We start from the raw sequence: 20,765 nt of genomic DNA on the forward strand, positions 1-20,765 counted from the left end.
ACTTTTGGTGAAGCCGAGCGCGTCTCGCCTGCCGCTGGCTCCCCCAACGCTTCCCTGGGGACAGCTGTCCCTCACCCCAAGTGCTCCCCAGCTCTGAGTGTCACTGCAATGGGACGGGGTCACGCAGGGTTGGGGTCCCACCCACAGGGTGCAGCCTCCGGACAAGCCCGAGGCACACAGCGGCTCGCACAGAGCTGGCGTCTCCAATGTGAAATATTTTGACGCTGTTAAAATCTCTCATGTTCAGACTTTTCCCTTCTGGTTGTTCCGAAACGGAAAGGGTTTCCTCCTGCGTGTCTCGAGCTGGGATATTTTGAAACGCAGAAGCTGGGTGAACTCAAGTGCTAAATTTTCCCAGTGTCCTGGTCACAGCCAACCGACGGAAAACTCAAAGTTGCGAATCAACCCGGCTGGCTGAATTAAAGCAGGCTGGCAGACGTTTAGCCAAACAGAAAAAGGAGACTTCATTTCCCATGTAAATTTTTTGGGACAGATTCCTCAAGCTCCTCACTGCCATCCCCGGGGTCCAAATTCACAAGGACAAGAGGTGGGGAGGCCCCGGGGATTCTGTGCCCCACGGCTGCTGGGTGACACGTGGGTGGCACTTGGTGATGGAGCGGGGTGCTGCCACTGAGGGCCAGGCACAGCCGTGTCCCCAGCCTTGCAGCCCTGGCACTGCTGCTGTGTGACAACCATGATAACCGTGACACCAGTGGTCCCGGTGTCAGGGGGGGCAGACAAAGCCCCCCTTGGAGCCGGGAGCTGGAGGACATCCTTCACGTTGGGTTCCACAAAGCTCCGAGATGTCCCCACTGCGTGTGCAGGGAACGTGCACAAGAGGCACACGTCCCCGTGAGCAGTGTCACTGGCCACACAAAGCCCAGGGAACACAGATCGTGTGCCATACCCGGGTTCCATACATCACGTACCCACGTGCTGCTGTGCTCCTCTGGCTTCTCTCTGCCACACGCCGAGCAGATGCGACACGTGCACGGCTGTCGCCGAGCCAGGGGGGAGAGGGGGAGGGGACGACGACCGTGGTCCCCGCACTGCATCGAGCAAACCTTATTCCCATTGCCTTTCTCTTGTGCGGCAGAAGCAGAGCGACCAACGCTGATTTCCAACAAACGACACCAAAAACACCGAAAACACAGCTTACGGGAATTTTCTTTTCTTTTTGCAGCGGGAAGCCCCGTTCCAGCCGGGAAGCCCATCCACAGCCCTGCCCGGGGCGGGGAGGGGGGGGGGTTGAAAAGAACCGAGGAGGGAACGCATGCGTGCCGCCTCCCCCCGCCGCTGCCCCCCCGGCCTCCCCGCAGGAAACCGGCTGGCGGCCGCGGGCCGGCGCCGGGGGAGGCGAGGGGTTAACCGGGGTGGGGGCATCCCGGGCCGAGAGGTGTGAATTCCGCCCGCTCCCCCCCGCCCCGCTTCCCCCCTCGCTATAAGAGCGGTAGGCGAGGGCTGGGGGGAGCCACTGCGGCTCCTCCTCGCTGCGAGCCCGGCGCCCGGCAGCGCTTTGAAGTCGGAGGGAGCGGCTGCCGCTGCTCCGCTGCTCCGCGCCGCTCGGTACCGGTACCGGCACCGGCTCCGGCTCCGCTGCATCGCCCGGCCCGGCCCGAGGGGTCCCCGCTGTCCCCGTGCGGGCAGCGCTCGTCCGACCGTGTCCCCCCCAGGGTCTGTATGCAGGTCTGTATGTTTGCCTCCTCTCCCGGCTCCGAAGTGCTTGCTTGGTGGCTTCTTTTCCCCACCCCCCATCCCCCCCTCACCTTTCCTTTCCTTTATTTCCCCCTTCTTTTATTTAAGCATGAAGCTCTTTCGCTGGATCTGGGATAAACTCTGAGCAAGCTCTTTTATTGGCTTGGAATCAGAAGTGTCTGGAAGTCTTAATGAAAACCAAGTGTAAGGCAAAGCTCAGCCACCTGTCCCCGGGATCCCCGGCCAAGAGCTCCGCGCTTCAATTAATCAATGGATCCGCGATTTGGAACGCGTCTGTGCACTGAGCCTCCGCGTGGGGCGAGAGCGGAGCTGAGCTGGGGGCCGGGAGCCCCGATGGGGATCTCTGCGAAGCAGATACCACAGCTGTGCAGGCACTGCCAGCACGTCTGCGCTTCCACAGCTGCACCAGAGCCATTGCAGGAAGCAGAAGGAGCGGGGAGGACTCTTTATGCTGCTGCTCTGCAGCCCCTCTCCCACCTCCCCGTTTCCCGGAGATATCGTCTGGTTGCCCTTCAAGGGGAGTCAGTGTAGAGAGAAACGTATGCTGCTTTTTCTTACAGACATGAGCTGCTTTGATTGCCTGGAAGCATGACTTCCTGAAACCTGCCTGCTTCTGGCTCTTGCAGTGAAATGCGTTGTGGCTTTGAGCTGGGTTTTAATTAAGAAAATGCTATGCTGGGTTATTCTCCTTTGTGAGGCAAGTGGAGAAAGGGATGGAAGGCTGACACTTGGGATGCTGTATTTCTGCACTCCAGTTGCGTGTGGTTTCTTCTCTGTAAGAGCAGGCTTCTTCAAGAAATTGGTGGGAATTAGAGTAGAATAAATGAAAAGGAAAAATAATGACTGTTAATTAGATTGAATATTTGGTGAGGTTGAAATGCACTAGTGTTCTAAAACCCAGGCACGCCGGTGACATCCAGTGCAGCCACTGGGAACCAGTGCAGAGGTGTGGGTTGGCAGATAGCAGCTGAGATGGGATGGGAACCTGTGCCATGTTGATGTTTCCTTTAATTAGGTACCACCTCTGGATCAAGCCCTTGCAGTCACTGGTGGTGGGGGTCCCCATAGGGCTGCATGGGGTCTTGCTCAGCACAGCGTGGTTGCTCCGTAGGATGAAGATGCTCGGGTGGAGGTGGAGTGGTGTCTCCGTCAGTGCACGGTCCCGGCTGAGGGGTGCCCTGGCCCTTCTCGTTGTGGGCAACGTGGCCTTTGTGATAGCTCAGGTAAGTGTCACCTTACTGGGGGGACTCTAGGCTTTAGAATGCTGCTGTGAATGTCCTGGGGATGGGGAAGGGATGGGAACCTCTGTGGCACGCATCAGTGGTGGTGGTGCTGCTGCTGGAGCAGCTCCGTTGTCCCCAGTGTGTGGGTCACACCAGTGGCTGGGGGGGGAGGGGGGTTGGGTGTGACCCTCCTGAAGTGACAAACCTGGTGGCCTTTGTAATGGGAGCACCTGGACTCGTGCAGCCTGCTGTGGGCATGCTGTGCCACTGCGGGGTGGCTCTGCAGGGCTTCACTTCAGCTTTTGGTTGCCACCAGCTTCTCAGCTCTCTGGGTTCATGGTGGAGCTAGAGCCAGAACTTGAGGGTTGTGTGGGAGCTTGCTTTTGCCAACTGGGCTAAACAATGAACGTTTCCTTTCCTGAGGAATCCCAAATATTGCAGTTTCATTCCAATTTGTAATGAAAACACAATTGAGAAAGCAGAATTTCTTGCAAGAATGGGAATCCCAGACTTGACCTCAGATGGGAAGAAAATGCCCTGGGATGGCACGGTGCGGGCTGAGCAGGGCTGGGTGGGCTCTGCAATGAGAGTGCTGAATGCTGCTTCTCTCCCAAACCCCCGGGTGCCTGCAGGACCTGCCTCAGACCTCCAACAGCCTGGAGGAGGGTGCAGATGTCACTGCGTACTGGTGGGGAGAGTGGACCAAGTGGACAGCGTGCACGAGGAGCTGCGGCGGAGGAGTCAAGTCTCAGGAGAGGCACTGCCTGCGGCAGAGGTACGCGGGTGGGAGGACCCCAGTGTGTGCCCACTGGATGTGGGTCTGGTCCAGGTCATCGCTCAGCAGGTGAGCACATGTAGGGAGGAACCCCATGTGAGCAGAAGGTGGGTGTGCCTGGAGCATGGTGTTGTGAGGGGCTGCATCCTCCCCACTGGGAGGAGAATCAAGGCTGGAAAAGACCTCTAAGATCCCCAACGTCAACCCACCCTCACCATGCCCGCTGGCCGTGTCCCTCAGTGCCACATCTCTGCAGTTCTGGAGCACCTGCAGGGATGGTGATTCCACCACCCTCTGGGCAGCCTGTTCCAGTGTATACTTCTCTTTCTGAGAATAAATGTGTCCTAATATCCAGCCTGAACCTCCCCTGGCACCACATGAGACCATCACCTCTTGCTCTGTCACTGTTATCTGGGAGCTGATGCGCTCTGTGCTGGCCCCAAGGTTTCCCCCTTAGATGTGGCTCTGCTATGTGGGCACAGGTCTTGAAGAAGCAGGGAACAATGATTCCTTCTTTTTTTAAAAAAAGAAAAAGCTGAGAAGTGTTTCCAACCCCTGTCTAACCATTATTTCTTTATTCAGACGAAAGTCAGTGAGCGGGCTGGCTAATAAAACTTGCACTGGAACATCCAAAAGATACCAGCTCTGCAAAGTACAAGTAAGGATATCCTTTTTCTCACTGGTGACGTTTGGTGGAAAAATCGGGAAGTTGTGCTTGCTTCACACGATGGCATTCCTGTGTCCCTTGGCGTGGAGCTGCTGCTCACCCTGCAGCAGCTGCCCTATTGCCCCTCTAGCAGCCGGAGTTCCCTTCTCTGGCTGCCATCCCTGCCATGCTGGGGGCCATAAAACCCGGTGGGGTCCTTCTTGTGCCATCTCCCCAGGGGGTTTCCCTGCCTGTCCCTGCAGTGGGAAGAGGGAGATGTGGCTCTGGCTGGGGCAGGTGATGGAAGCGCTCCTCACAGCTGGGTGTGATGTGCCAGGAGCCTCTCCCACGCTTGATTTTCATCAGGATGTTAATGTATCCCATCCTAGGAGTGCCCCGCGAACGGAAGGAGCTTTCGAGAGGAGCAGTGTTCATCCTTTAACTCCCATGTGTATAATGGAAGAACGTATCAATGGAAACCTTTATACCCTGGTAACAAGACATTCTTTGTGTGTTTCATAATGCTTAGCCAAAGTATTTTGATAGTTATGATGCTATAGGCTGCAGGAAGGCTCCTCCTCTGCTGTTTTAAAGTGATTTTTTTTTTCGGAGTCACAATCAGCTGCCTCCCAGCTTCAAAGGAGGGTTTTCCAGCTGTGGGGTTACCTAAAAACAAAATAACCAAATCTATTGGTGACCGTATCCTTCAGCCTGTTTTGGTCACTGCTCCCAAGGAAGGCAGGCTGGAGGATGAGGACGTGGGGTGATGCCCTGTGCTGGCAGGGAGCATCCACCTCACCCAGTGCCCGCTGAGCTGGGGCTGCTGCTGGCTGCAGTGTGTTCCTGTGACATTTACTCACTCGCACACAATGTGTGGGCTCTGCCAAATGTCGCTAAGTTTGCTCGTCTGGGGTGAGCGACACAAAACTGCAGGAACAACTGAGGAGTCAGACTGGGGTATAGATGCTTCAAGTGTATTTTTAGGCACCTAACTCCCACTGAAACCGAGCTTCCAGAAAATCCCAGCCGCTTCCTGGGGATAGTGGGATTCCCCTGGGAACTTAGGTGTCTGAAAATAGAGGGGATCTAGCAGATTTTTCTTACTCAGGTGTCTCTGTAAATACCCAACTACAGTAATGCTTCATGACGTTCCTTGTTGCCTCCCTGCGAGTGATGCCAGCCCCTGTCCGCAGCCCCTTGGCAGGGCTGTGTGCTGGGACATGGTTAGCACTGCTCAGCCTTGTCCCGCTCCTATGGCAAGGTGACAATCTGTATAAACGTACTCGCTCTTCAGGATGATGATTCACCAGAATAGTGACAGTGAATTGTTTTGTTTTTTAGCAGGCGCTCACGTGTCTCCTGGGGGATTGGCAGGATAATGTTTTGCCATTGATGCTGTCTTGGGCCAGTGGGTATATCGCTGCTCCCTCCTTGCGGAGTGCAACGCTTGGCACGGGGCTCTGCTGCAAGCATGGATTTGTCACTTGCTTCCTGTGGGTATTGTAAAGCATCTGCAGAAAGCAAGGGGCAAACTGAGCCCAGCTTGGGAGAATGTCGATGGGAAAGATCTTGCGTTCGAAGCTGACGTGGTTTTTGAATAGTCTTGTATGTCTATTTGTAACAACAGATGCTTGTGCTGATTTAATGTATGTATTAAATGTAGATATGTGAACGTGCATATGTGTAATATATTGTGGCTGCAAGCCCTTGCACAGCACAGTGGCTGTGATGCTGGTGGTACCTTTGCTAGCAGCAGGTGCGTCTCGTTCCAGCACTGGGGCTGTGCAAAGGCTTGCAGCAGCAGGCTGCCAGGAGCACAATCTCCTGTCCAACCTGCAAGCACAAGAGATTGTGGCTCCTGCAGCGCTGGCTGCTGTGCAATTGTGTTGCTGCTGCTGTTGTTTAGCTTGGCAGAGATTCATTGACATTGGTAGGATGAAAGTTATTGTGTTTCTGCTGTTTTGAATGTATCTCTATATCCTTTCCCCTTAGATGACTATGTTCACATTTCTAGCAAGCCCTGTGACCTCCATTGCACCACTGTGGATGGTCAGAGACAATTAATGGTTCAGGCTCGGGATGGAACATCCTGCAAATACACTGATTTCCGAGGGGTTTGCGTGTCTGGAAAATGTGAGGTTGTTAAACATTATAGCAAAAATATTGTTAGTAGCATTCAGAGAGGTACAAGGGGTGCAATATTTGCCTGACCCGCAGTACTCTGTGCCTTTTCTAGCCAATTGGCTGCGATGGCATTCTCTTTTCCACCCACACCTTGGATAAATGCGGAGTTTGCCAAGGAGATGGGAGCAGCTGCACTCATGTGACGGGGAGTTACCGGAAAGGAAACGCTCACCTGGGTAAGGCTCAGTGGGTCCCTTTGCTTTATTTGTGGTTTTAACTGCATTTGTTTCTTTAGTAAACTGCTTCAAGCTCCCATGGGGTGGCCTCCATCACCTCTTCCCACGTGTCCTGAGTGTGGATGCACTTGCAGATTTGGGCAGGGAAACCCTTCTGCAAAAGCAGTCCCTTTCCATGACCCTTCTCAGGAATCTGAGCTCTCTGAACTGTTATGCAAGAGTTTAGTTTGATTGCCCACGGCCCAGTAAAACTACCAATAAATGCACTGAAATAACAGGAAGCGAGGATGTTTTGAAAGACCAGGATTTCCTAAATTAGTGTAAAGCAACAGAACCTACTGGTCCCAAATACAGTGACCTAACTCGGGTGTGACCAGTGCTCTCTGGGGGTCAGCTGGAGACAGAGCGAGCTGCAGTGCTGCTAGCAGGATTTGTTCCATTTGCTGGTGAATTGCGATGTTGTTTGCTGAGCGTTGTGTTCAGATAACTCGTTACAAAGTTCTCCTTTCATTAATCTGTAGTTTCCCGTAGGCTATTCCCTGGTAACGCACATTCCTGCTGGAGCAAGGGATATCCAGATAGTGGAACGGAAAAAATCTGCAGATGTTCTGGGTGTGTATAACCTCTTGGTACTTCCCTAGAATGCATGTGTGCTAGCTAATATTTTTTTCAGTGTGAGCATGAGCGTAGCTTTATTGCAGACATTTGCCAAATCTGTTGGTGTAAATCACAGCCGTGCATTTCTCCTCGCTTCAGCCTGAGCACCTGGACTGTGTATTTCTGAGTTCTGATTGCTTTAATGCAGAACTGTTGGTCGTTATTGTTGCTGCTGCAGTGCAGTTTGGATAGGCTGGTGCCAGGTGACAGTCAAGTGACCTCAGCTCTCTTGTGATGCCCTTGATCTCTCCCAGCTTGGGGAATGTGCAGTGGCCACCTGACAGCAGCACCATGGGGATGGCTCACAGGCTGATCTCAGAGATGGAGAGGGCAGAGCTGCTCTATGGGGTTGTACGAGAGCCTGGGCTTGCCCAATGGAAGCACATGTTTGCTGTCATGCTCTGGTGCTGCCTCAGAGGCTTGTGGCCATGCACAGGAAGGTTTGAGCAAAAAGGCTTTATTAAGGACAGCTCCTGGGTAGCTCTGGGTGAGCCTTGGGCCAGAGCTGGGTGAGATGTGGTCAGCTCAGGGCTCCTGGAGAGGCAGCTCTGGCTGTAGCCTCTGGCAGTCTGCTTGCAGAGCTGTTCTTGTTTTGTGTTTATGCTGTGCTGGTGCTGTGGGCTGATGTGCCTGGGAGCATGCAGTGTAGACGAAAGTGTAGCCCAGGGTTCTAGGCATGTACCTGCATGATGCATGTTGGGAACACAACATCTGACAAATGCATTACAGCATGGGAGAAAACACATCTCATTACTCTGACACTCCAATAACTCTATAGTCTGAGCAAACAAATAGCAATCTTACATCTCGCCTTCGGTGGAACTGATTTCTTCTTTTTTCTTTCTCTTGTCTCAAGCTGTGGCTGATGAAGCTGGGTACTATTTCTTCAATGGGAATTACAAAGTTGACAGCCCAAAGAACTTCAACATTGCAGGCACGGTGTTCAAGTACCGCCGGCCCATGGACGTCTATGAGACTGGCATAGAGTACATTGTCGCACAAGGACCCACAAACCAAGGATTGAACATAATGGTGTGCTTTGGTTTTTCATGGCTATGAGACTGGGGTGGTGGGGAAGGGAGAAGCTGTGTCGGGTGGAGGAAGGGGCACACCACCTAAAACCAGGCATGTGGAGAGAAGTCATTTAATTGGCTTCTGGGCAGCTAGACAGAGCTCCCCTCCTGTCATCTTCCCTGTGTCCGTGGGCTTCCCTGAAAGGGAAGGGGTGGTTACCTGGGCACCTGCCCCTCATTCTCTGTAATGCCTCAAAAAGGGGGGTTTGTGCACCTGATGGACACTAACCTCCAAGACAGCTCTCCCAAGCCTCAGTGGTTGCTCAGCTGCTGGGGAGGAGCTGCTTGTGAATTTGCGTGTTGCATACTAACCCTTGGAAAACTTTGGGCTTCAGTTGTATGAAGCTGGCAGGGTGATGGAAAGCAGATTGGAAACAGTGAGGTAGATACTCACCAGCTGTCAAATCCAAGATGAATCACAAACTTTGCATGCCATATATTCACTGCATCCGTTAATAATGTCATGTTTGCTAGGTCTGGAATCAAAATGGCAAAAATCCATCCATCACATTTGAATACACTCTCTTGAGGAAGCCACACTCAAATCTCCAGCCCATCTACTACACCTTTTCTGAGTCAGATAGCGAAGAAAGCAGAGAGTTTGATGGAGACGTGCCATTGGGCTTTATCCAACACAACGCAACCTATTTTGGGAAAATCTCCAGGGAAAGGATCGACTTGGAGAACCAGGTGTTTGGAAGACAGGACACGGAGGAAGATTTAAACTTGAGCAAAGGTCAGGAAACCAATGAGGTCTATGAAAGAGCAGAAACAATTGACTGTGAGCCAAAACTGAAGGGCAAACAACCCAAAGGTAAGGAGGAGACTTGGGCCTCACTGTTCTGCTCTCAGAGCTCTTGTGGAGAAACGCTCTGTTTCTAACTCTAGTGATCCTGCTGGTTTGTTTGGAAACCTTGGAAAGTTCTTTAAAACACCTCTGCTCATAAAACCTCTTTGCCCTTCAGGTTCTGGTTTCTAGTGGGTGGGGGATGCCATGGGTAAGCTCTCACCACTGATGCCCCATGGTGCTTTGCCTAATGCTCAAGGGAGGGAGCTCTAGGTGTGTCAATCTCCCCCATCACAGCCTTCTTTCTCACTTTCCACTTGTCCACAGCCCCAACAAGCTCCTCTCCACCCTAGGCCCCTCAGGTATTCCACCACCAAGCTGCCCTGGGGGCCTTCCCTGCATGGCTTGTGGGCTTGGGACCATTGGGCACCATTCTTACTTCTGCTATTGCTTGGGACTCTGCTGTTGTGTGCTGGGCTCTCCTTCTTGGGCCACACAACTGCAAAGTGAGGCCCAAAGGGAGCTGTGGGCTCTTTCCAAGCAGGCACAACTCCAAGGGGTCCTCCCCCAAGACCCCTACTTCTTCCACTTGCCCCTGACATGGCTGCTCAGGCTCTGGTGAATCCCTGCTGCTTGGGGCTGCTTTTGCCTCCCAGCCCAAATGAATTTTGTGGTTGTCACTGTTGTTTCCCCTGTTGGCTCCAATCTAGATTCAAACGTAACCAGGTCTACTTACCAGACAGACCATGACGACAGAGACTTTGACCCCAGGTTCACCTCCAGGGAATTCCTTTCGGAGAATGCCATCACGGACAAGCTGCTGGACAAGGCCTCTGACTCAAAGGAGTTGGTGCTCAACATGACCATGAACAGCATCTTTGCCCAGGGAGACCCAGTCAACTCCGTGGGGTCCCACATTGACAGCCTCTACGTTGATTACGAGGACACTGATGGCATTGTGACCTACACCGTCAATGGCACCTACATGGAGCTGAGCAATGGCAAAGCCATCAATTCATCTGCAGAGACACCATTTTCAAATGCCACTGTCACCATGACCAGCTCTCAAGGGAACAGAACCCACAAAGCAAGGTAGGAGACATTATTTTCTTAGTCAATCCTATTTATTGATTTTCTCAATTCATAATAGCATTGTACTCAATGCAGACCCCATTGCATGATTTATAAGTGTTTTGGAAGCCAGAAGGTAAGTGGGAGTAGGATGTCGCAAAAGCTTCCCACCAGGGCTTGACTTGGAAGGAAGGGCCAATGGTTTGAGCAGAAAGTTGGGAGAGCCTCTGAGCAAGAGGAAGACTTGCCCTCCTCAGTGGGGCTGTTGGTGAGGCCATGCTGATGGCTGTCAGCTTGCCTATTGCTCTCTGCCTGTCACAGCACATCGTCAGAGCTTATAAGGAAAAAAAAAAAAAAACTCAAAAAAGCCCTAATTCATCACTCCTTGATGTTCCACTCTGATTTCCCTGGGCACCTTCCTCCTAGTTCTGATGCAGCAGAAGCTGGTCCTGGGCCCTTTCTGTGCATCCCATTGACTGCCATCTGTGGTCCTCCTCCCCTGGGCTGGTCCTGCTGCTTAACTGCTGCTGGAGAGGCACAGCAGAGCAAGAGCTTTTGTACAGGGCCTACAGAAATAGCCTGGGTTTGTTGCCTTGATGGATGAAGAAACAGTGCAATTAATCACTGCTCTGATAAGAACATCAAAAGTGCTCAGCTGGGAGCTTAAAGTAGTTGATAATAGGACTGGCACTTCAGGATCCCTTTGATGGCTGGCTTTGAGTGGTAGTGTTACAAAAGTGAGATGGGGAAGCTTAAAAAGGAAATGTAATCTGTCTCTAGCAGCACAATTCACTTGGACAAGGCTGTGTGGAAGTCTCAGGACAATGCTTCCTCAACACGGACATGAGGGCACCTCTTGAGGTGCCCCAGGGCTTTCAGCAGCACGTTCCCAGCACCAGGCAGAGCAGCAACTAGCAATCCTTGCATGCAGCCACAGATGAGAGCATTCCCTAAGAGTTTGGGCTTAGGGCCCTGGGAGCCATCCAGGTCTCAGAGGCACAGCCATAGGTTTGGGTCCCTCCTGGCTTGGTTGGGTGCACAGCTCCTTTCTGTGCTACTTCAGCTCTCTTGCCCAATTTCCACTGCTAAAACATGGGTTGGGATGCTGAACTTCAGGAGACGAAAAGCACTGCGCAAATGCTCTCTGGTTATAGTTAGCTGTATTTATCTAGACCTTATGTTAGCTTATGCTAAAGAAAATGTCCATGCAGCCAAACATATCAACAGACTTCTTAATGATAAGAACACTTACACATTGCCACGGGCTTGTCTATCATCTCTTCTTGTGGCTTGGCTTGGAAACCCTGCCTCTGCTGCCAAAGCAAGCACTTTGTTAGCACTCTGACAAGCGAGGGCAGCGCCTCAGCTCCCTGCAGTGCTGCTCCCTGGGGCCAGCAGGAACCTGCCCTGCTCCCAGCATCCTCCCTGGGTGGCCTTGGGCAGCATCCTGTAACCTATGCCTCTGTTCCAGGAGCTGTTAAATGGGGCTGATGCTTTCCTGCCCTCCCAGGAGGAACTGCACATGCTTTGAAACTCAGAGCAATGTTACTATTGCAAGATAGTACCCAAAAGACTGTCAGTGCCTTGAGTGCAGTCACCTGTGCTAAACAAAGTGAACCAGCAACTCTTCCCATTACCCTCTACCAGCTCTATCAAAGGCACAGAGGCACAGCTCAGGGATTTAAGCCCATTCAGGGGAAGTACCAAGCATTGCACTTTTCTTCCCATTCCTCCCTTGGCTCTACTGTGCATGTTACCTCTTCCCACCACTCTCTGGAATGAAATGGATTTTTCAGATCTAAACAATAACAGCTGAAAAAGCTGTTAGTTTTCTGAATTTGGGAGCATCATCCAAAAAAAAAAAAAGAAGTGCTCTATTTCACAGGTCTTCACCCTCCAGCCATTCAGGAAGTTCCCTGAGCAACTTGTGCTGCCCTGTAGAGATGGTGTATGGAAAAACAACATGAAAGCAGAGTGTGGGGTCTTGCCCCCCATCCCACCAACCATGGGCAGGGTGCTGGTGTGTGAAGTGTGCAGGAAGCAGCACAGGGGCCAGAGCTGTTCCTGCAGCAGGAGCAGGGGCTTGTCCTGCTCCAGGAGTCATCTTCCAGGAGCCATCTCATCTTCAGCTGTGCTTGTTAGGATTTCTCCTCCTGCTACAGGGCTGGTTTGGAGAGGGCAGGCAGCCAGAGCACCGGCTGCTGCCAAAAGGGGCGTTTGTTTCCACTGCCCCATAAAAAGAGTTTCACTAGAAAGCAGCAACAAGGGCTGACCTGCACCTGGCACTAACGGCCTGGTGCTGCTGCTGCATGAAAAGCAGAAGCACAGTGCAGGCAGGGAAGAAAATGTTGTCATAATGCTTGTAATAAATAGGGAGGAAAAACCCACCTGCGCTGTTTGTAGGACCATGTGCTGCTGTTGGCATTTAGAGAGCAAAAACATGTTTTGTCTTTGCTGGAAGTGATGAGGGCTGAGCACTGTCCTGTGACCAAATGTCTGGCTTACCCAGAAAGAACTTACACCCTGTGACCTCATTACACATAGAAGCCCTTTAGGATCACCTTAAAGGGGCAGTGCTGATGGGTTTTCTGCCCTCGGGTGCTTATTTTATTTTCCCCTTGTGAAGCTGGGCAAGGATGCCTCCATCCCAGGGCAATGTGGTGCTGGCGTCAGTGCCTTAGAGCAGAGGAGTGAGGTCCCAGCCCCTTTTCCAGGCAAACTGCAATGTAAAACCCAGATGTCTGTTCCCATGGCTCTTCCTGAACTCTGTCCTGGGGGCAGCACCAGGGCTGGTGGTGGCAGAGCTGCTTGGCAAGGTGGAGCACTGCGTATAGCAAGTCGAGGTGGTTATTTCTGGGGGTGGGGGCAAAAATAGCCACATTTGGTTTCAGTTCCCTTCTGAATGCAGGAAATGACTGTTTTGCCAAAACGAGAGGCAAAATCACCAGGGGAAAGGAGAACTGTGTGTAATCCTCCCGGAGGATCGCTGGAAGGAGGGTGGGTCTGGAAGGAAACGTTTGGAATCTCAGTGTCAGGGTGGATTGGATAGGCTGGACGTGAACTCACGAACAACTAAATAAGGCAATCCCAGAGCTTCTGCTGCCTAGAAATCCTAAAGCTGCGTATCTTGCCAGGCCAGAGACAGCTGGATGTCAGCATACAGCCTTGTCCCCTGTTCCAATCAGCGTAGGCACCTCCAGGGTCTGGACAAAGGTCTGAGGACCGAAGCCTTCTGTTGGGAAGGTGCCGTATCCCTGACGTGTTACCACATTCCGGGATGTACGATGCACTGAACCGGGAGAAGCCGTTGTTCTTGGTTTGACGATGCTTTTTCCACACACCAGGCTGAATCTGTTCTCCCTTTCCCCAATGGCGTTACGCGTTTGACCGTAGCGTGAACGTGAGCGATGCAAATCACGCATCCAAACCAAAACAATCCAGCGAGAGTGGCCGAGGCAGCAGGTAGGCAAGCGGCATGCCTTCGTGTCCCAAAGCAAAGCGTCAGGCTGCTGAGACCCCCGAGGCAGGAGCTGGGAGCAGCCCAAGCCCAGCAGCGCCGGGAGGAGATGCTGCACCTTTAGCCGCTGTACGCCGAGGGCCAGGTGTATTTGAGCAGAAAATGCAAACTTTTGTGAAATTCTGAACTGTTTCTACTTGTGGGTATTTTTATCCCATTCTCTCTATTTCTAGACAGTGGAAGCTCTGCCTCTAACCGGGCTGGGGATTCTACTTGGGGCTCAGGACAGGTATGTTGTGAAACGAATATGAAACAATTCAAACCAACAAACCCCAAAAATCAGAGCAACCAAACCCAACCGACAAACAAAGCCAATCCCCTCCCAAACCCAACCTGCTCGCAGATGTGTCTCTCTGACGTGGCATATCACGGCTCTCCTTGTAAACGCTATTTTATTTTATTGTTGTTTTTTTTTTTTTTTTTCTGTGCTTGTTGCTAGAAACAGATTGAAGTTGTTAAGAAAGGGCCAAGGTGTGAGTGCTGCTGACATGTACAGGTGGAAGCTTTCCTCCCATGAACCCTGCAGCTCTACATGCACCACAGGTAGTTACGAGAACAGCCCCAGCCGTGTGAGTCGCGCTACGTCTGGTAGGGATGGGAAGGACCTGGTGATGCACAGGGGGTTTCTGCATCTTTCAGCCCCACGTAGCATTCACCAGCCCTGCAGGGTCCTGGTGCTCGTGCTGGGTTTCAGCTCCTTCAACCTGAGCAGCTGCAACAGAGACGGGATTGAAATCTGTGCTGCCAGGCTCCTGCCTGCCTTTTTGCTTTTCCTTTTTATTTCCCTTCCCCTTTTGAACCTTCAGAGGGTTTTGAAAAGCTCAGCTTCTTTCTGACAGAGCGGAATTGGAAAGATTGTTCCGCTCTGGCAGGAAACAAAGCAGCATTTGGCTTTTTGATTTGGTTTCCCACTCCTGCTGCCCATGTGCCTGATCTCAGCTGTGATGCTCTGAGCCTGGAGCAGCGACATACCTGCCCCAACCTGCCCTCTGCTCCTTTTTCTTAAATTCCCCCTTTTTGTCCCCAGGACGCTGCTTTCCCTCCTCCTTGGCCCCCAGGTTAGGGGAGGGACCCAGCACTGTCCCCTGTACCGCAGTGCTGCACCATTCACCAGTGTGGTCTCCAGAATAATCCTGATCCTCTGCGGCTTCTGGCATTAGAAGGGGGAAAGGGAAGACTGCAGTCCCAGGGACGCCCAATTTGCTGCTGGCAGGGGGAGGATTTACTTAAAATTTGCCTTTCTCGTTACCTTCTCCTAATGACATATTGCAGAGAAACCATGCAATGTCAAGAGTTGTAGATGTTTTGTTCAGTTTCATGCAAACCGTACGTTCCTGAGAGCTGCATCTGCTGTTACCTGCAGCCAGAGCAGCCTGCTGGTCCCCAGAAGCCCCAGAAAAGCTAGGTAGTGTTCTGTCCCCCAAGCCAGACTGCAGCCAGGCTCTTTGTGCCAGCACTGGGGGTGACATAGAAATGGTTGGGGTGAGTTGGGGGCTGTTTCCACGTCACCTTCACCCACTGGCCTGGAAGTAGGGAGCAGCTCAGCAGACCCTGAGCATTTTCTATGTGAACACAGTGGTTGTGTGTTGTCACTGGTGCTGAGTGTGACGGCTGTACCCGCTTTCAGCCTCAGCCCTTGCCTGCGTTGGCTCTGGTGGCCGCCGTGGCCCTTCCTGCTGGGCAGCATCTTCCCCACGGACGGAGAGTCTGGCTTGCTGCTTTCCTGCAGGAGGAAGCTTTGGAAAACGCAGCTAAAAACATAACTTAAAAAGAAACTTGGATGTCAAAGTCACCAAGCATCCTCTGTTGTGTGTGTGTATTCTCTTTGAAACTAGGAGTGATGTCCACGTATGCTATGTGCGTCCGCTATGATGGGATCGAAGTGGACGATACGTACTGTGATGCCATGACCCGCCCCGAGCCCGTCCATGAGTTCTGTGCTGGGAGAGAGTGCCAGCCAAGGTATGGGACCCATCCCTCTGCCTGCTTTGGCATTGAGAAACCAAGGTTTGCTTGTGGTCAGGGCAAAAGAGATGGGAGCATGTGCTGGAATCCCTTCTGATGCAGCTTTTCACCCAAAAATGCATGATTTTTGTTGCGGTCTTGAGCAGAAATATGTGACTCGTGCATGCCCTGGTGCAGCAGAGATGCACTTGTTGTAGGGAGCAGCTGTGGTTGGTGTCTATTGAAGGAGAGGGCTGTGATGAGCAGTGCAAAGAGAGAAGTAGAACAGCCCAGTGCATGCTCTGCAGTGATTTCATCCACAGTGCAAAGCAAGACTGGGGTGGTACCAGGGGCTGGGTGTAGCCCTGCAGAAGTGCAGAGTGCTTGGTTTCCAGCTTGATTAATGACAGAGTGTGGCTGGCCATGCTGGCAAGAGAAAGGGGGACATATATACCTTTTGGGGTGTAAGATCTCACTGAACTCTGCACGTTAAGGCTGAAAACCAGATCAAGTGGCAATGCAGGCAAGAAGAGTGAGGGGAGGTGGATGGTGCTGCTGCTTCCCTGTGCTGGACGCACCGTGGGGACTTCACTCTCTGTTTGCATTGACTTAGGTGTTCACGGAGATTAGTAGTAGGGCCAGTCCCATTCCATGAGCCTGAGCACAGAGAGGAGCTGCACTGTGACTGTCCGGGGAATGCAGCAGTGTGGGGGGAAGGAAGGAGGCCCGGGGAGCTCTGCAGGGCAGCCTGGCACACCTGGTGCTATCTAGGAGATAAGATGCTGCTTGGGCTGGCAATGCTTTTCCAGCAGCTAATGCCAAAAGAACTTGTCATTTGCACAACTGATCTGGGTGGGAAAGGCTTCAGTTTCCTCTCCTTTCTGAACTTAGGTGGCACTCCCAAACATGACATCCTCCCATGGCCACGTGTTGTGCAGCCCAGCACAAGATGTGTGTAGGGGACATGGTCCAGGCGTCCATGGGGCAGCCTTGTGTTGGGGTTGTGACCTCTGTTCCGTTTGAGTTTTTAGATTTTATTTTTTTTCTTGGATTCTGCTGTAAAAAATAATGTTGCCGTGCTATTGCAGTCTTGAGTATGGAAGCCTTTTCCCTTGGTTTAGAAGCCCTCCCTCTGTGAGGCCAGGAGAGCAGTAGCAGAGGACGGGGAGGAGCAGACCTCACCTCTTCCAACCCATCACGCAGCTGCAGAGTCTGACTGCACTGCGTGAATGCGATGCTATAGCACCCTGCAGAGCTGTGGGGTGAGCCCTGTCCTCCTGCCTCCTTTAGGTGCTGTTCCTGTACCCATTAGGACGCAGATGTCCTGCAGTCCTTTGAACTGTCCCTGCTTCCAAACGTGCTGTGCTGAGCCCCTCCTGGGGGCTGATTGTAGCACCCCAAAGAGTGCCTGCACCCCTCCAGCTTCCCACTGACAGCATCCTTTCCTCTGCCTCTCCCGCAGGTGGGAGACCAGCAGCTGGAGCGAGTGCTCCCGCACCTGCGGCGAGGGCTACCAGTTCCGCATCGTGCGCTGCTGGAAGATGATCTCGCCGGGCTTCGACAGCTCTGTCTACAGCGACCTCTGCGAGTCGGCCGACATCACCCGGCCCGACGAGCGCAAGGTCTGCAAGAACCCGGCCTGCGGGCCCCAGTGGGAGATGTCCGAGTGGTCGGAGGTAAGCTCTGGGGCTTTGGAGGGGACCTCTTAGGACCCTGGTCATGATGGTTGCCTTTGGACCAATGTGTATCAGTTAATAACATATATATTTTTTCCCTTATACTGGACCCCTGGGTCTCTTCCAGGATGGGGCAGCCACTGCTATCACTCATTTTTTTTTTTTTTTTAAATCCAGCATGCATAGTGCTGGTGTTGCCCCTGAGACTGGCATGCATTGCCCCTTTGGTGCACAGGGAAATGGGAATGGAGTGGGCATGGAAATGGCGTTACCATCAGCGCCTCTTCCTCCTCTCCCATTTCACTGCACCACAAGGAGAATGAAACCCATGCGGAATGAATGAAACCTGTTCCTCCCAGAGCCTTCCAAAGCCATTTTTTTGCCATCGTTCCCAATCTCCTTCCCTCCTCAGGTTGGCTGAGCAGTTTCCATCACGCTGCCGATGGAGGGCTGCTCCTTTCTGCTGTTGCAGGATGTTTTGACTTTCCCAGTCCGGTAGAGCAAAGCTCCCTGTACGCGTGCTCTTGCAATATTTTGACTGGCGGAGAGAACCAGAGCGGCTTATTTTACCAAAACCCCTCTACTCCTCCAGCATGTGTCAGGGACAGATTGCTTGAGACAACCCTGGAGCCGCTCGCTCTGAGCCAGCAGCAGAGCTAATCTAATTTGGATCGCATCTGAAGCCCGGTGCCAAGTTGGCTTGGGAAATAAGCCCCCAAAAAAAGCACGTTTCGGAGATCTGAGGATTAACATATCAGCGCGGTGCGTCTGAGTGCTGTGCTGTTGACACTTCTCCCTGCTTTACAGTACGCGTGGAGCAAACGTGCGCACGGGGGACTGCAGTAACTCAACCCCGGTTCTAAATAATGTCACCGGGCTGCGCGGTGCCAAATTTATCCGCAGGATACAAACCTCAGCTCTGTGGTTTCAGCTGTGCGTTCGTAGAGAGTTCCAGGCTAGAAAGGCAAACCCCTCAAAAGCATCTCCCAGTTCCCACCGCCCCGTACCCATCCGGTGCGTCCCCTCTGTCCCCGACAGTGCTCTGCGCGGTGCGGCGAGCACAGCGTGGTGACGCGGGACATCCGCTGCTCGGAGGAGGAGAAGCTGTGCGACGCCAGCGCCCGGCCCCTGGCTGAGAAGAACTGCACCGGGCCGCCCTGTGACCGCCAGTGGACTGTGTCCGACTGGGGACCGGTGAGCCCTGGGGAGGGGTGGGTGGCACTCCTAGGGTCGTGCTGTGGCTTTAGGCACGTGGCAGTGCTGGGGTTTGGTGGGCATGGGGCCTTGGCAGTACTGATGCTCGGAGCCCAGAAAATGACCCTTTTTCCCCTTTTTACCCCGTTTTCCCTTCCTGCATGCTTCTGCTACAGAGACCCTTTCTGTCCCAAGCTATTTTTACCCAGCTTTTAGCCTGTGGCTAAAAATAAGCAGTTTCCATGGCAGCAGTGGCGCTGTGAAGCTCCGCACATCTCGGCTGGAGCGGCCACTGCTCCCCCCCGAGGTGCCAGGCAACACAGGGGGACATTCAGAGCCGCCCACTGAGCTCCTTTGCCAACTGCCCCATGTTTCCCTATTTGTGGCACTTTCTGCCTGTGCCAAGTTATGCCGGGATGGGGATGCATTGCTTCCCCAGAGGAGGAAGCGCAGTGGGCATTTGCTTTCCTATTGCAACCCCGAGCATCCTTCAGTGAGGTGGGGATGGGGAGGATGCAGGCACCTCGGTCCCCATCCACGGGGCTGGGACTGCACTGACCACCTGCTGTGCCCACTGCGGTTTCAGTGCAGCGGAGGCTGCGGGCAGGGCAGGATGATCCGGCACGTGTACTGCAAAACCAGCGATGGACGCGTGGTGCCGGAGTCGCAGTGCAACCTGGAGACGAAGCCGCTGGCCATCCACCCCTGCGGGGACAAGAACTGCCCATCACACTGGTTGGCTCAGGACTGGGAGCGGGTAAGGACTGGGGACGGGGCGACGCGTGGCGGTGGCAATGGAGGATGCTCATTGGTGGGGAACCCCGCAGTGCAACACCACGTGCGGCCGGGGTGTGAAGAAGAGGATCGTGCTCTGCCTGGAGATTGTCAATGGCAAGATCAAGACCCACAACCCCGCGGACTGCGACGTGGCCAAGAAGCCTGTGGAGGAGACGACGTGCTTCGAGCGGCCGTGCTTCAAGTGGTACACCACCCCCTGGTCGGAGGTAGGTGGGGGTACAGGGGGCGGCTCTGGGAAGATGCTTTCCTTGAGCATCTTTGTGGCCTTGTACCAAGGGCTGCATGCCTGCAAAATGCCCCACGGAGCTGGGTGAAGCTTTGCAAGGGAGCAGAGAGCGGGGCCCCTTTGTTTTACTATAGCACCTCTGACAAAATGCAGATGGGACTTCTTTCATCACGCAGATCAGGATTAAGAGCTATTTGGGGTTAGTTTTGGTTTTTTTCTTTTTTTTTTTTTTTTCTCCTTTTTCACCACCTTTCCACAGCAGCACGTGGAGTCTGCAGCACAGCTGCCCTGCAGGTGGGCAGGGGGCTGGGGCTCTGGGAGCTGGGGGGTGATGGCAGGGGCAGGCTGGGCTGGTGTGGAGTTTTGGAGAACTGTCCCCAGTTCTGCGTGGAGCTGCAAAGGGCTGATCTCAGCTCCCCGTAAGAGCTCCCCAGCACAGTCCTTTCTGTCCGCCTGGAGCTCATTTTGTTTAGTCTTGAAAACTGTCGTGGCAGCCTATAATTAGCCCAAGAAACCCTGCAGTAATCCCCACGTGAAGAGGCGGCCAAAGGGCAGCAGGGAGCGAGCACAGCCCAGGAGCAGCTCTGCAAACCCCCCACCCCTGGACACATTGCACAGACACCAAACCCAGAGCCTGCACCCTACAGGGGTAGGGCACTATGCAGTGTCCGAGCTGCACAGCTCATCTGTGGCCCTTTGCAGGGAGGAGGGAGGAGTACAGCCCCAGGGGTGGGACCGTGTCCATGGATCACAGTCAGGCTGCTGCAGACGTCTGGTGCTGCTGGCAGCAGCAAGGGAGCGAGGGGCCAGCGGTGTGGTGCGGGGACACAGCGCTCAGCGAGGGGCAGTGCTCACCCCCATGCCCCGACTGCTGCAGTGGTGTTTCTTTTTTTTAGCCCAGCACAGCCTCCTGCACTGGGGGGTTCTCACCTCACCTCACCCCACTCTGTGTTCCCCAGTGCACCAAAACCTGCGGCATCGGTGTGAGGATGCGGGATGTCAAGTGCTACCAGGGGAAGGACATTGTCCGCGGCTGCGACCCGCTGGTGAAGCCGGTGGGCAAGCAGACCTGCGACCTGCAGCCCTGCCCCACCGAGCCCCC

General features: G+C 53.5%; 1 protein-coding gene across 11 annotated transcripts in view; it reads left to right on the forward strand.

Moving 5' to 3' along the window:
* The window catches only part of ADAMTSL2 (ADAMTS like 2), a 50,334-nt gene that overhangs the window by 27,655 nt on the left and 1,914 nt on the right, over nt 1-20,765 (forward strand). For 2 of the 11 annotated variants that reach the window (XM_021413890.1, XM_021413889.1), the window contains exons 3-19: nt 2,828-2,939; nt 3,572-3,714; nt 4,297-4,372; nt 4,750-4,852; nt 6,353-6,498; nt 6,597-6,720; nt 7,252-7,332; nt 8,234-8,409; nt 8,925-9,264; nt 9,948-10,329; nt 14,265-14,368; nt 15,661-15,787; nt 17,232-17,445; nt 18,484-18,639; nt 19,226-19,396; nt 19,467-19,643; nt 20,560-20,764. In XM_021413890.1, the coding sequence (XP_021269565.1) occupies nt 2,829-2,939; nt 3,572-3,714; nt 4,297-4,372; nt 4,750-4,852; nt 6,353-6,498; nt 6,597-6,720; nt 7,252-7,332; nt 8,234-8,409; nt 8,925-9,264; nt 9,948-10,329; nt 14,265-14,368; nt 15,661-15,787; nt 17,232-17,445; nt 18,484-18,639; nt 19,226-19,396; nt 19,467-19,643; nt 20,560-20,764 (2,836 nt within the window). In that variant the 5' untranslated portion in view covers nt 2,828. Of the gene's footprint in view, nt 1-1,301; nt 1,687-1,803; nt 2,256-2,827; nt 2,940-3,571; nt 3,715-4,296; nt 4,373-4,749; nt 6,499-6,596; nt 6,721-7,251; nt 7,333-8,233; nt 8,410-8,924; nt 9,265-9,947; nt 10,330-14,264; nt 14,369-15,660; nt 15,788-17,231; nt 17,446-18,483; nt 18,640-19,225; nt 19,397-19,466; nt 19,644-20,559; nt 20,765 lie in introns of those variants that run through there. The other 9 variants (XM_021413891.1, XM_021413888.1, XM_021413892.1 and 6 more) reach the window with 9 other exon arrangements.

Source organism: Numida meleagris, chromosome 16 (assembly GCF_002078875.1).
Source record: "Numida meleagris isolate 19003 breed g44 Domestic line chromosome 16, NumMel1.0, whole genome shotgun sequence".
NCBI lineage: Eukaryota > Metazoa > Chordata > Aves > Galliformes > Numididae > Numida > Numida meleagris.